Source organism: Telopea speciosissima, chromosome 9 (assembly GCF_018873765.1).
Source record: "Telopea speciosissima isolate NSW1024214 ecotype Mountain lineage chromosome 9, Tspe_v1, whole genome shotgun sequence".
NCBI classification, from domain to species: domain Eukaryota; kingdom Viridiplantae; phylum Streptophyta; class Magnoliopsida; order Proteales; family Proteaceae; genus Telopea; species Telopea speciosissima.
The window spans coordinates 61,414,008-61,430,329 of record NC_057924.1 but is presented as its reverse complement, the minus strand read 5'-3'; the positions used below and the strand labels follow the sequence as shown (position 1 = coordinate 61,430,329).

The following is a 16,322-nucleotide window of genomic DNA, read 5'->3' as shown; positions in this document are numbered from 1 at the left end:
TCTCATGTTCAACACCCATGTTGATGCTTCTGGTAAACCAGTGAAGGTGAGATACTAGAGAAGACTGATTTTGTCACAAATAATTGAAGATGAGATATTGGAGGAATGCTTCTGGTAAACCAGTGAAGGTGAGATACTAGAGAAGACTGATTTTGTCACAAATAATTGAAGATGAGATATTGGAGGAAACTAAACTGGTTCTTTACACAAATTTCATCAAAGTTTACAGTTTAGAATCCTCCAATTCTCACTTTCAATTTCCATGTTAATGTTCCTCAACACAATAAACAGCTTCATAAATCATTGAATATAAGACATTGGAGGAAACCAAACTGTTTGATATAATTTGCAAGCAGTTTGGTTCCCTCCAATTCTCATGTTCAATACCTATGTTGATGCCTCTGGTAAACCAGTGAAGGTGAGATATTAGAGAAGACTGATTTTGTCACAAATAATTGAAGGTGAGATATTGTAGGAAACTAAACTGGTTCTTTACACAAATTTCATCAAAGTTTTTACAGTTTAGAATCCTCCAATTCTCACTTTCAATTTCCATGTTCATGTTCCTCAGAATAAGAAAACTTGAAGGGGAATAATCAAAGGTAACTCATGAACCATCTCTGTGTGTGCTCCAATACCCATTGTATCTCCAATATTGATGAAATGGTTCATCAGTTTCCTCCAGTTCATTCTCCCATTCAAGAACCACATTCCTTGTTGAAGCATAAATCACAAGTTCTATTTATAGAGATCACTGTCAAGCAGTTTGGGTGTACCCCAGCCACTATACATGAAGCCACTGGTGTCATGTGGGTTTCGTGATCTTCTTTTCTAACACTTCATATGTGATTGAGAGACTTGAGCTTTTCTTTCATCTACGGAGAAGATAGAATCTCTTCACCCACGGGATTTTACCCTTCGATAAATCCCAAGAAGGTATTTCGGACTTAATGGAACTAGTAAGCTGAATCATATCGGTTTTAAAGGTGACCGCTACCCGATCCGATGTCAGATAGGAATCTTGTCATACAACTTGTCCCCACCCTCTTAATTAATTTGGATTCGGTTTCTCTGCAGGTTCAGTCGTACCTCAACTGCTATACATGAAGCTACTGGTATCATGTGGATTTTGTGATATTCCTTTATGGACCAAGTTTTGTTGACATTTTGTACTGTAATAAGACAAAGATTTTCTTCACCCATAGTGAATAAAGAATCTCTTCATCCATAAGATCTGAACCTTTGATCTAACTAAAGAAGAATGTTTCAGATCTTGTTAGAAAAGACCGGAGTTAACACTATTTTAAGAGTCCAATCATAACGTCAAATCATTGTAGATGAAGAGATTCTCTCTTCCCCCAAGTGACACGAAAAACTTTCATCAATATGATATGTCCCTAATGGGAATATGGGACTAATAAGCTTAATCATCTTATAGTAAGGGAAAATGTATCATTAATGACGATGGAGATAAGTTAGTCCACTGATCCGACATTGCCAATTCACACCCAAGAATCCTAGAAATCCCTTGTTTTTGGATCTAAGGACCAATTCTAGGATTCTTGAGCATTGATTCGGATGGATTTTGATCTGGATCGGATCGTAATCACCAATGACCGGTTCCATCCCCGATTCGGTGTTTTAAAACCTTGGACACAAGCCATCACAGTTCAAAACCAGTTTGCATCATTCTAGGGTCTTTTCGGATAGAGTTTCCATCCACCCAGGGTGAATGGGATCCCATTTATCGCGAGACTGGAGGGGGTATCAAGAGGTTATATTATTGAGGACATACTAAAACCCTACAAGGGTTTGTGAACCCTAGGATGGTGGGTGAACCGTCCTCTATGGGTGAAGAGAAACTTGGTCCAATCTTTTCTTCACAATGGCTTGGCAAGCTAAACTAGCACCTTAGTGTTTTCTTAGTTGCCAACAGTTTAAGAAGGGTTTTCCTTCTACCTATCTTGTGTAGGTTTAGGGAAGAGGTTCTTTGAACTGCCGGGGGCAAGTAATACTAGCACCTTTGTGTCTATTTTTCTTCTCACATGAAATGACCTTGCTGCTCTCCTATGTACAATACGGTTTTGTCATAATACCTTACTAGTGTTCTCCCTGGGCCACTTGCTCAAAAAATCTTCGCTCATAGGTTTATTATTGTATGTTTGTAACCTGGGTTAAAGCCCCACTCAGTTTAGGAAACTTCTCATAGGTTTATTATTGTATGTTTGTAACCTAGGGTAAAGCCCACTTAGTTTAGGTTTTTTAGCTTTTCTAACTTCAGTGATCACAACTAGGGGTGTCAATTCTAGGCCCGGCCCGGTAGAGCCAATCGAGCCCGTCCAGCGAAAGCCTGGCTCGACCTGTTTACTAAATGTGTCGGGCTTAAGCCCAACCGCTTTTAGTAATTGGGTGGTCCCGGTGTGAGGTTCTAGCCCATCGGGCGCTCGATTGGACCGACCGAATGCTAGCCCGACCTATTTGCTAGTTTTGAAACCTTGTGAATAGGGCTTACCAAAAAAAACCTTGTGAATAAGGGTGTCAACCAAATGCATGGTTTGGGATTGACTACTTGAGTATGACTTTGAAGGGGTTTAATGGAAAAACAAGGATTTGTGAAGCCAACCCATTTAGTTGGGATTGGTATTACTTGAGTTAACAGGGGTTGCAAAATTTTATTTTATTTCATTAGGAATTTTTTGTGGTGTTAATCAATTTGTCACTAATTAAATGGGGTCCTTACTTCTTAATAATATATTTTTGGTGTGCAGGTGATTATGAGTACATAGATATTATGATGGAGAATGATGAGAATGGAGGTGTAGGAAGATACACGCTTCCCTGTATCTTTGTTGGATGTAAAACCAAGCTTAACATTTACCCAAAAAAAACACGAAACCCAACTTAACAAGAGTAAACATGCCCATATCCCGGTTAAGGCCCGTTTAGAGTTAAATATGACTACAGCCCGATTAAAACCCAATTAAGGACCGATTATACTCACCTAGACCCGGCCTGAATACTTAGAATACTTAAATGGGCGGTCACGATGCAGACTTTAAGCACCATGAGGCCCGGTTAGACCCGACCGAGCCCTACTGGTTGACACCCCTATTCACAATTCACATGAGAGCAAAGGCTGCTCATCGAATTAGTCTCCTTCACAAAGGATCTCCCTTTCAAGAAATTTCTGAACTTATGGTTGTGATTGTTGCATTAATGAGAACTTATAGTTGTATAAAACTTTGGACTCACTTTATGACCATTTCTAGCCCTTGGTCTGAGCTGAAATTAACCAGTGAACTGGTGGGAAAAGGAACGCTAACCGTGTTAACCGGTTCCGTAGCACGGCGTGTACCTGTGCCTATACACAATTGTACACGAAATGACCGGTGCATCCCTGGTCCTTTCCAGGGGCTATGCTGGTCATTTAGTATGCACCTGTGTTTGGGCACAGGTACACGTCGCGCTATGGGACCGATTAGCGTTGTTTATCCCTTAAAACATATATCACTATGTATTCATCTGAACCCATCCAAGAATACCATGCGGCAAATAAATGTAACTAAGGATTCCAATAATGTTTCAGCATCATCAACAAAATCTGACCCATTAAATTTGCTAACTTTAAGACCAAATCCAGTTTAGATGGACGCAAACATAGGTGGACCAAGCGTGACCCACTACATTTTATGCTATGTTTGCAGGGTCGGGTCGTCTTTCTCTCTCTACCTCTTTCCTCCTCACATGAAATGATTTTATTGTCCTCTTATGTACGAAATTATTCTATTGTACCTCATTGGTGTGTTCTTCTATGCCGCTTGCTCAAAAGAACCTTTCCCTTAAAGGGAGTAGGTTCCCTCTGCTGCCTATGTACAGTTTTGGGTGAAAGAGGGGATGGAAAAGATGACCCTATCCAATAGGAGGTATTTAGGATAATTCCTAGGGGTAAGTTACAGTGTTTCGGGTAGAGACGTGCAGTTTCAATTTGGAGTTGGCGTTGTGAGAATCTTTTCCCCTTTTAAAAATTATAAACCCTACCCAAGGAAGGTATAAATAAAACCTTAGGTTCTATGATGTCTTTCGTAATTTAATCAATAATATTAAGGAGGAGGATCACTATCAGGCTGTGTTGGCCCTGCACTAGTATGGGGGCCAATGAGAACATGCATGAGGACATTCAATAGGTGTGAGATTGTTCATCTCATAAGGGGCAAGGCGATCATTTCACCCTACGTATATTTGGGCGCAGGCATCATGCAGCCTAGTAATCTTCTTTATTTCTACAATATTAATAGGGAAAACTGTGGAAGGCATACTAGCATCCTCTATTTATTTAGAGCAAATTACTTGAACCTCCCCTGACCTTTCTGACAATTCAGTGAACCACCCCTGTCCTTCTGACAACTACTCAGACCTCCCTTACTTTTCAAACTAGGTTTCACTTAACACCAGGCCGTTAACAGTGTTAACAATTAACCTGATGTGACCAAAATACCCTTACTTACAAAACACAACAACAACACACCTTTTTCCTTTCTTCTTCCTCCTCTTCTGCTTCTTTTTCCTCCTGCAAACCTTGAACCCAGATGAGATGCAACAACACTCTTCTCTCCAAAACCCACCTCATCCTTCTCGTTTCGCTTCCATAGCTTCAGATGCCCTTCGGGGTAGGGGAGGTTCCCATGAATAGAGAAAAAGAAGATGAGTGTGGATTCCGTCCCTTTGAACTCCCATGGCCACATTGATGAGCAGATTTCTCAGCTTATGCAGTGCAAGCCTTTGTCCAAGCAAGAGGTTCCCTTGTTGCCTTAGAGCGAATTAGATCACTTGCAGAACAATTCTAGGGCAACAAACCCACGATCTCATCAAATGTCACTCCCAGATCACTAGAGAAACCCCTAACTGAACCCAAATCCTAGATCACTAACAAATGAAAGCAAAATGAACAAACAAAATCATGTTTCCAGGCGGAGACACTTAAATCCTCACATCAATTTTTTTTGTAACTCTGTAGGTTCTCTACGGTAATGCTACTATCTACCTGAAGACCATGGAGTTATTTGGTTATCTACATTAATTTTTTTGTAACTTTGATCTGGCGGTACTGCTAATGTCTTGATTGTCGATTCATTTTGTTTTCCTTGGTACTCTCAATCTAGCTGCTACTGTTAATTAAAATTTAGGACTGTTTTGGGCCTTCAGGTATGAACACTCGATCCTTGGTTGAAGACTGATCTGAGTTAATTTGTCTCATGAAGAATCTCCACTGGCAGTACCCTATTTCTGGGTATTTTTCTTCATATTTTCCTGCTGCAATTAATCTGAATCTGTCCATCAGATTCAGCTGTCCTTCAAGGGTTTTATTATAGCCCTTTGGAGGGTCCTTTGATCTGATTTTGGTGGCAACTTGCCCCTCAAATTGAAAGTAATTTGATATCACCCAAAATGTGGGTGTTTTATCTTCAGAATTGTTTTTTGTTCACTGGTTGCTGTACTCTTAATTAGATCAGTGTCATTCTGTGATGATTTCTTCTTCCTTTGGTTAATTACTTATACCCAGGCTTGGGGTTTAATTATATATTGGATCCTACAGTTTTCGGTGCCTTCTTGCTCGCGACTATGGAACTAATTGGAGGATCTCATTTCTCAACGATAGCTTGGATCAATGCTCCATCTCTGGCCGGAAAAGCTTAGAACTTGTTTCAGTTCCATTGCTGATAATCCAGATGGGTTTGCAGGAAAAATCCTTTCTTGGTATGCAACAGATTTTTTTTTTAGATAAATCCTTTCTATTTGCAGGTTAGGGTTGAGTTGAGAGATTTTGAGAGGTAGAAGATGACGATGGGATTTGACTTACCTATTCATTAAGGGCAATGGTAGAGAGAGAGAAAAATTTTAATATGTTTCTCAGGTGGAAGAGTGGGGATTGCGATCTGCATGGATGGGGTTGCAGAGGGGCGGGAGCAACTGGATTTGCAGGAAGAAGAAGAAGAAGAAAGGGAAAGAGTGTAAGGGCAATAGGGTAACTTCCTATAGGTAAAAAAGTTATAATTAGCATTTTTTTTAGTTTTTTCACATTTATCCGTTACCTATCGTTAAAAAACTAACGGACTGGGGCTAAGTGAAGCCCAGTTTGAAAAGTAAGGAAGGTTTGAGTAGTTGCCAGAAAGGCAAGGGTGATTCACAGAATTGTCAGTAAGGTCAGGAGAGGTCTAAGTAATTTGCTCTTTTATTTATCATTCTCTTCGTATGAAATATAGCTTTGAAAATTTTTTGATTACGAGGAGTACAATAGGCATGCATTTTTTTTTGTGGTAAAGTACAATAGATATGCATGAACATACACAAAAGGGTAATAATAAAATTTGCATATTAAATTTAGGAAAGTAGTTTTTTGTCCGGGAGTGTGGCCTACGCCAGTACTCCCATGTGTCTATCTCTCTCCTCCTCAAAACAAAGGGGTAGAGGTGTCTTTTCAAATGAGGAGGAGAGAAATAGACTTATGGTAGAGTTGGCATAGGCCATATTCTTAGACAGAGAACTTTCTCCCTTAAATTTAACAAATAGCTATCCTTCCCCTATCCTATGGATGGAACCACATATTTGTTCACATGGGTATAAAATGATTGAAAAAACCTTCTTAAAACATGCATGCAAAACAGTTTTGCTCAAACTGATAATTTGTAAATATTGAACACAAATTTAATGATGGCAGACCTTGGCGTGACGGTAAAAAGGTTGCTCCATTGCGATATAATGGTCCCGGGTTCGAGTAAAAAAATAGCCTCTCTTAAGGGACCGAGCCAATACTGACCAGTACGGGTCGATACTGAATTTTAAAACCATGATAATGTCCGATCCGGACCAATCAGGGGGTCGGATTCAAAAAATGTACCGTTTCCCGACTGCAACCCGATCCAAGGCCATTACAGGTCGATCCGTAGCGATACTATGTCGGATACCGATTACTAAATCATAGATAATTTTTTAAGTTATCATTAACGAACCATTTTCTGTATCAATCTTATTCTCGAATCAAATTGACAAGATCACACAAGATACCCTTTTCTGGTCACTGTTTCGTGTTCGCTTGTAAAAAAGCATATCCAATTTGTCTTCTTGGATCTTAAAAGAGAGTTTTTTATTTCCGTTTGTCCAATTTCACAGAGCTCCCCTGTCTGTAGGCTACTGATCCCAATACCGCCCGTCCCCTGCCCATTTTTGTGCTTCACCTCTTACATTACATCTCTCTCATCTTCATCACCGAAATCGCCAACATTCAGATCCGTAGGTTTTTTGCTTCTTTCGTCGATCGATATGTCTTACGATTATCTCTTCAAATACATAATCATCGGAGACACAGGTAATTAACTTGTTTCCTTGTGATGTTCTACAGTTCTTTTCTCTGTTTTTTTCGTTCTTTTTATATTTATTACGAAGCCCCCATTCTTCAAATCTAAAGTACGAGCCCTATTTTGAGAGAATTCTTGATGGTTTTTTTTTAATGTTAATTCGAAGCTGCAGGTGTGGGAAAATCTTGTCTCCTATTGCAATTCACGGACAAGAGATTCCAGCCTGTCCATGATCTTACGATTGGTGTCGAGTTTGGTGCTCGGATGGTCACAATCGACAGCAGGCCCATCAAACTCCAGATTTGGGACACGGTCTGTATCTTTTCTGTTTCTTGTATTGCTGTTGGTTTCAATCCCTATCTTCTTTATTGTTTTGTGATAAGCATGAATTATAGGCTAAAATGGCAAACAAGAAACCATTATTTGGAGGTCGGGCTTTTTTAAAGGAATTCGATCTGCTGCATATCTCATGTATTGTAATCTGATGTTTGGACTTGAAGGAATAGTCATACCTGAATGCTTCGATTTTATTATGGCCAAAGGAAGACTACTGACGGGTTGAAGGGAAATAAGGAAGTCAAATTGGGTTTTGAGCGAATGGGTTACTTTTGTGGGCGGTGTTTTTGATTAACCACCAATGACAAGAACTATTATGGCACAAACTAACTTTCTGATGCTGTTATTTTATATAATTATTAGTTATAGGAGCGGAATGAAGTGATGTGTAATGTAGTTAGCTTTCTATATTTGACATAGAATTATAAAATTTATTTGCCAGAGCTACATTTTTCAATTAAATACCTCAGCTAATTGAAGAAAGAAACAGTACAAGAATAATTGGAGAAACATTTGAACTTGTTGGAGAAGATTGACTCAGTAATTTTTAGAAGATGATTTTCTGTGATAGATTTGGAGTGGTTTGAACACACTAAGAGCTCCTAGGCATCAGAAAATTGTACTTAGGGAAGTCAAGGGTGGAAGATACAGATGAAGAGGAAGGGGTAATTGATAATAATAATAATATTACATAGGTAGGTTTGTGATATTCCGAGGTTTGGAAAAGAGAAGTTTTGGTGGTTTTTTCATATTTAAAGTTGGGTTACTGGTTGTGTTTTTCACCCCCCCCCCCCTGAATGGGAGTAAGAGGGAGTCATTCTTTATCATTTGTTTTGGTTCCGCTGGTACGCAGAGTGTTGGGTTCGTTTTGTTTCCCTCCTTGTTTGGGTCTTAGTTGCAAGGTTGGATTTCTTCGGGGTCTTTCTTCTTCTTTGGGTTGCTCCCCTTTCTCTTGAAGGTTTTTGTTTGGTCAAAGCATAAACAGTGGTTTGCCTCCTGTCCTCCTCCTCCATCAAGACAAAAAAGGCTGCGGTTCTTCCCCATTGTAAACCATTTGCTATCTTCTTTTTTCTCCTTGTAAAGGATAAGAATTCCACATTGTTAACTTCTCCCTATGATAATTAATTTAATTTGAACAACCTGTTAGTGTTGATTCTAGAAAGTTCATAGTCAACTAAAGGAAAATTTTCAGCAAGAAGAAGATGTTGAAGGACCGTAAGATTTTCATTCTATTGGAAGCTTTCAAGTTCCATTAAAAAAAAGTATATAAGAAACTAAGTCCTAATAATTGCAATCCCGTTTGCAACATTATTACCCATACTTTAGGCCCATAAAAGTGGCCTATTATTAAAAACCCATAGGATCAAAGGCCCAACATGTATACAACGCAACACTAGACTTATTCCTAAGCAAACAAGCTCAGTTTGATGACGAATTTGCATCAATACTCCTGGAGCCTATCCTTGTCTTCTTGTTTCTCTATTTGCTTATAATAGTCTGTATTTCTGTTATTCTTTGTTTTGATCTATATATACTTGGACGTATTAATTGACAAAGACAAAAAATACCTTTGAACCCACATTCATTCTCTCGTCTTCAATCTCATCATTTTGCCTGTAAAGGTTGAAAAATCCAAATTCTGTCTCCAAATTGCAACCGTTCTTTTTGGTGCTGTTTTGTCCTAACCCTCTTAACTATTTTTCCTTTTTAAAAACATTTCCTGTAGTCCTTTAATTCTATGATCCTATATGAGTTTTATGTTTCTGGTGTGCTACATCATCTACCTTATCGTGAAACAGATAATCAACCAATTTTTTCAAATTCTCATAAATTGCGTTGAATGACTTGTTTTACCTTCAAATCTGCTCAACAAAGGGCAGAAGGAAGAAATTCCTCGGAGAGTTCCTCTCTTGTCACCAACTGGATCACCTGGTCCATCCTTGAAGGACAACTAATGTGTCATTGGGAATGCTAGATGCCCCATGCCCTATTTTCCCAGCTATATATGATTATCTGTTAACGGATTTTTTGTTCCAAGAACATAGCACACCAAATAAGTCACCAATTAGGGGGAAAATGACCCATGTGAATGAGGGTGTCCTGAACATATCATCGAAAAAGTACTATTCTTCTATTTTATGTTATTGGTTTTGGATATTGCATTCTTCCATACTCAGGATAGGACATCATCTGATTGTTTCTGCTTCATGCCTGATTATGTGTTGAGTGTTATTTGTGCCATAATGCATTAGCCATTCCCTTATATTTAAGGGGTTTTCAGGGATTATGCATAATCAGATACCTCCTTAGTCATAAACCTGGACCTAGAACATTGTTGTTGACTTGCAATTCTTCTAAGCTAAGTTGGCTTGGCTTGTTTTTGAGGTTGTGATGCGGGAGCATTTCCAGCTTCAAACAAGTGGTGTTTCATGTCAGAAAGCCCATATTTAGATCAACGAAGGTTGTCTATGCAAGGGACTACATGGAAAACTTTCTTTTTGGGTTATAAATCATTTGTGTTATATTTCCATCATTCCGTGGATTTTCTTTTGGTCAATTTTTTGGGATGTAAAAATTTGATTAACATGATTTGGTGCTGTTTGAAAACTTATTCACTACCTGTCTAATGAGGCAAAGATGTTATGATCCTAAGATGAATTGACTATTAAGGGAGTTATGGAGAATTTAGTGATAGTGTTAGGTGTGGATGCCAATTTACTGACAACTTTTGGAAAATTATCCCCCTTATTTTGTGTAAATGTATTTTTTCTGCATTGGCAGTTTTATTTCACCCTTTTATTGTGTTATTTAGATTTAGTTAAATTCTGATTTGGTGTCGGAGTTTCTTTGATTTCTATTGCAATCTTTAATTCTTTCTCCCAATTCTCTTTCTATCGATCCTGAGAAATGAAAGGAAAGTTATGATATCTTTAGATGTGGCCCAGTTTGTTACCCTCAAGGCATGTTAACCACAAAAGTATAATTTTTAATGATTCCAAATCAAGTTATAGGTTGGAAATATGATATAATACCTCTTTATGGTTTAGGCGTGGGTATCCTTGAACCTAACCCTTAAATGCTTGTATGAGAAATCATATATATTTTTCTTGACCTTCATTGGTTGGAATGGGACAGGATTCCTTTCAATCTTTCTACAGGTTTAGTTTTCATTTTGCATGAAACTGCATTTGCTTAAAAACATCTCTTCAAACTAATGATATATTGTATTGAAAATATCCATATAGGTATTGTTCGAGTACCATGTGTGGGTATGCATCTAGGAGTCAGAGCCCTACAGCCATTAAATTAAATCTTGTGATATGGAACTTGGCTTATATGGATCTGCCGACTGGGTATATAGACACACCATACATAACAGTTGTATGTAATTTCTAAGTAATTCAGGAAATGAGATTCTAGCTACTTCCATTACTTGTGTAAAAATCTAGGTGCATTATTTATTTGTATCTAATAAATAAAAACATTTAGCAATCAATGTATGCAACTGTGGCATTGTAACATGACATTAAGTGCTTCAAATATTCAACTCAACTCAACTCAACTCAACTCAACCTTATCCCAACTAAATGGGGTCGGCAAATGGACTTTTACATGGAGGCAACTCCATTTGTCATCTGAGGGCTTCCTTTTAATATGTGGTCTTCCATACTCTTATTTCAAGCCCTTCCTGTTTTTTTAAAGCATTGCCTTTATGTCAATTTGTTTGCTCATCTTCAGTGACTACCTGTTATTGTTTCAACCGCTTATCTTGATTCTTCATCTGGTATTTCGCACTAGCTCTCCATGTAAAAGCATGTCACATATTTTGATTATCTGCATGGTTTAAAAATGAAAAAAATGCACCCCCCCCCCTTCCGTCTTAAAGGTGCTGATCTGCCTCTTGTTTTATTTGTATTTATGAAAACCCCACTTATCACCAAGAAACACGCCATCCATTTATTTCTTTTGTTCCATATTTTGAGAATGTCATCCCTCCTTTTCCGAGCTCTACGCAACTACCTCCAATTTTCTCCACTGAATATTTAGAAAAATGCCTCCTGCTGTTTAGTTGGTCATCCATGATTTCCTGGACCCATTTTAGCAAATGCCACTATCATGTCAAGCAACCGCATTTATGGTATGCTCAAGTAATAGTACACATCTAATCCCACATTTTTGCATCACCCCCTGCCCAAAGGAAGAAGATAAAGGTTATGTGTGGATTTTGAGGATACCCAAACCATGTTGTGTGAAACCTGGGAGACTGGGATGTGTACTTTGACTAGAATGAAGGGGTCCTGGACCTCCTCAAGGCATCACAGGCCTGAGCCACTCAACTTTGCTTTTTGGTTAATTTGGGTGCTTTCAAATAATGTGCTTATTTGATTCTGTATTGAGTTTTTTGAGCAATAAAAGTTGAAATGAGATATATTACTTTATTGAGATGGACAAGACATCTGTGGTTTGCAAGTGGCCAGGTTGAAGGGAGGGAGAGGAGGAGGATATCTGCATGGTAGATCTAAATTGACACTTGTCCTGGTGTGAAAAGCTACTTACTTTTAGTAAATGAGGCTCTAATTGGCTTTTTGCTACCACGGAGAGAGAAATGCTTTTATATATCGCATTGAAAATCATCCTTCTTTATTGTAATAAATATATGATCAGAAGTTATGGGAGCTGGATATGATGATCTGTTAGTTCTGCTCTCTTATCAAATATGTTTCTTCTGCAAATATTTGATGTTGATCGTATATCAGGTTTGGCAGGAAAATTTTATAATGTGATGAAAATCTAAATCAAGAACCTGGATCTTTCGCAGGCTGGTCAGGAATCTTTTAGATCTATCACTCGATCGTACTACAGAGGAGCAGCTGGAGCACTATTGGTTTATGATATAACCAGGTTGGCGTAGATGCGGTGGTTTGTTTGGAGTGTCAAATTGGTTGGCTTTTTGATGATGTCTCCAACTGAAACAGGGTGTTTTCGATTCTTGTCATCTAGGAGGGAGACATTTAATCATCTACTCAGCTGGCTCGAGGATGCCCGGCAGCATGCCAATCCCAACATGACAATCATGCTCATTGGGAACAAGTGTGATCTTGCCCATCGGAGGGCCGTCAGCAAAGAGGAAGGGGAACAATTTGCAAAGGAGAATGGGCTTATATTCATGGAGGCATCAGCAAGAACCGCCCAAAATGTTGAGGAGGTGATGTACCTAAACCCTAGTCAATCCTTTCTGTATATTGTTGTCTCAATGGACCATAGTCTTTTGTGACAATTTTAAACTTGTCTACTTTTTTACCCCTATTACCTGATGCTTTTAATACTGATGGAGGGGAAATAAATTTCCAGGCCTTCATAAGCACCGCTGCAAAGATACTTCAGAAGATACAAGAAGGTGTGTTCGATGTGTCAAATGAGGTAAAATACTCTAATTTGAGGAACTGACACTGATCCCGAGATGCATTGCATTTTGAACATTTTCTAGTACTCCTGATTCTCACTCTTGGGGATCATGCATTCAGAACAGAGCAAATGTAACACACACCCACACCCACCCACCCACCCACTCATACACCACATGCATGCATGCAAACAAGTCTCTTCATGCACAATTACTTGTTACATGTAGATTTCTAAATTTGCATCTGGATAGACCATGGAGTAGCAGAACCTGCGATCCAATATTCCCTACATAAAACCTCCTTCTGCTAGAACATTTGAGCCAATCATAGGCTACTAGGCAAACAAAAATGTATTTATCATTCGATCAGTTTAAGTTTTAGCCCAGTTGGGAACCATCAGATGTTAGATTCAGATTCTCCCTTCTGAATGTCTCAAGGCCTAGGCAAAGATGGCAGGTTCCTCCTCCTTAGAGCAAACAATTTCTTTTGCATATAAATTAGATAGGACAAGGCCTGGTATCTGATCCTCTTGGTTGTGATGATAGTCATCTGGCATCAAGGTTGGGTATGGCCGTCCACAAGGGCCAGCAGGAGGTCGAGATGGAACTGTTGCTCAGAGGGGAGCATGTTGCAGCTGATAGGAATCTGTATCCGATCATTTTATGAAATTGATCTTTGGCTGTCCTGTAAAGAGAATCTACTCTCTTCTTGCAAAGTCATGTAATCTTCAGTAACATCAAATGTATAGGCGTTACTTGAACAAGTGTTGATAACAGTATCTCCTTTTGATTCGATTTTTTTTTTCTTTCTGAAATGATCCTCTTTGGGTTGGATTATAGTTTTTCAGACAAAGGTTCTGAAGCATGGTGTTCGACTTCTTGCATTGCCCTCCTGTGAGGATCATGAGTTGGCATAATCACTTTATTAAGGTGGGGTGGGAAGCAGTGCTGAGAAACTGAGTTGCAACCATGGATGATGTATATGCTTATAGTCAATTGGGAACAATGTTAAAATGCTAGCAGATCATTTGGAGATGAATGCTTTTCAGAATGAGATGCTGCTGCCATATTTGTTTCGAATTTTTTGTCCATCTTCCTAATTAGTTAATCTTGTTTTATTAATTTTACCATTTTAACCATAGTATTTTTTCATGAGAATTGGAAGTTATATTGAGAAAAATATAAGCTAACATCAACCACTGTTACCAACTTCAGAAACTCCACCCTTGCTTTCTGAGCCATAGCATGGGCCGGGTAGATTAGGTTCCTGGGAATGTAACACACAGTACAGCTTTTGATGTCCTGCCATAATAAGATTAGTTACTTCAAAACAATCTATGGCGATAAGCACGTCTTGTTGATCTTCATTTTGAGCTAGATTCAGAGCCCCTAAAGACCCCTTGCAGGTCAGCCTCTAATGCTTACTGATTGGTTAGGAACCGGAATTTCTACCATAAAAAAGTCAGGAACCGGAATCGTCTCATTTATTAATAAACAGTTCTGACATGGTTTTAGTGCACTGTCGAAACGGGTATGAGTCAACCTGTAAAGGTTTCAGATTGGTATTGGCACGGATTAGTTGTATCGGACAAAATTTTCCCTGATTCTCTTCTAAAAAAGGGTTTTTTGACCATTTTATTCCTTGTCTGTACCATGTCCTCGAGACGGTATCGGACACAGTATCTAGATCGGTCACTTGCAAACCGATACCTCAAACCATGGTTCTGAATCTCAGGTTTGAAACCAATTACGTAAGCGGGAAAATTATGATCATGATCCTTAGGGATTGAAACCGATAGGAACTAGACTGACCCTTAGTTTCCCCATGTCTTTCTCTTTCCTGACATTATCTCCGCCTTGCCATATAAGAACATAACTTTTTACCTGAAAAAAAAGAGCTTGAATTCAAAATGTATAATAATTTTTGGTCCGATAATCTCAATCCATATCAATATTGAATATGGCCGATATTGATATGCATCAGGTAATGCTGTTGACACATTCCCGATACCTTGAGCCAGGGCCAGGACCAGGACCAATATGATAGAAGAAAATGAAGTAATTGAGTGGTGGAAAAAAAAAATTCTTCCGTCCATGGTGAATGAGACCCAAATCATTGTAGGAGAAAGGGCATGAAAAAGGCATTTTAGGAATATAAACCCAAGGATGGTGGGTGCATGGTTTTTGTGCATGGTTACAAATTTGTCCCCCATTCTTTTAAAAACAGGATTTTTAAAATAGGCGTGCGCAACCAATAAGTGCTCCTTCGTCAAAGCATGCTAACCCACAACAGTTCTTGTAGATCAGCTCAACCATCAAGAGAGAGTGGCCGTAGATTAGCTCAGTCGTTGCTTCTTTGATCGTAGATCAGTTAGGGCGTGAATCAAACAAGCACTTGGGTGGAGTAAAAGTGATTTTTAACTGTTTTACCCTTTTTACCCTGTCACCGATATGGTATAAATCGATGACTAGCAAAACCATTACGTATCACCCAATATGCCACAGATACCTGGATCCAGATTTTCTACGACGTGAACTGCCTGTCCTGCCGTGCTGTGCAGACACAAGGTGACACGCATTGACTGTCTTACCCCTGCCCTAGTGTCTTGCTCAAATGGGAGCAGGACGGTCATTGTGCATGGCTATGTGTCTGCACAGCACAGGCAGGACAGAATAGCACACCGTCGTCTATTGGTGGAGGAAAACTTTCTCCAAAGAATAAAGTGAAACAACGAGAAGTAACGATTTATATCTCTTGGAAAATCGAGAGAGAGAGAGACACGGATCAGTCGACAAGAACCACCGAACAAACTTACTTTTCTCGTGACGAGTGACGAGTGCCGAGTGGTGGCTTCACGCGTAAACTTCATCAGTGGGACTTATACAGTGAAGAAGAAGACTCTTTCTGGATATACTTCCATTATTAATTTTGTTTCGTGGTGAAGCTTCCTTGAAATAAGAAAATGTGTTCCCTTCCTTTCTCCTTCATCTCCATTTACTTAATTACACTAACCTTTACTACTCTCTCTGGCGGTTGGGTTGATAAGTATTATTGTTTTACTTAATTTGGTCGATATCATCTGATTTCATTTCCCCCTCTCTCTTCGTCTCTGATCTCAACTTATCTATTCTGATACCGATTCAAATTCAAGTTCAAAATTCTTTCTTTATTCTGTGAACCTGGAGGTGCCGCGAATTGAAGGAAATTTCACGGAATCTCGCTGGTAAGT

The 16,322-nt window shown here is 39.0% G+C and overlaps 1 protein-coding gene across 1 annotated transcript; it reads left to right on the top strand.

Annotated features, from left to right (window-relative positions):
- Nucleotides 1-7,200: 7,200 nt before the first annotated feature.
- LOC122640978 (ras-related protein RABB1b-like) lies at nt 7,201-14,007 on the top strand. The gene is made up of 6 exons (XM_043834283.1): nt 7,201-7,363; nt 7,525-7,664; nt 12,508-12,590; nt 12,690-12,894; nt 13,041-13,109; nt 13,639-14,007. Exons 1-6 carry the CDS (start codon nt 7,318-7,320, stop codon nt 13,729-13,731), a joined length of 636 nt encoding a protein of 211 aa, XP_043690218.1. The 5' UTR covers nt 7,201-7,317; the 3' UTR covers nt 13,732-14,007.
- The last annotated feature ends 2,315 nt before the right edge of the window (nt 14,008-16,322 follow it).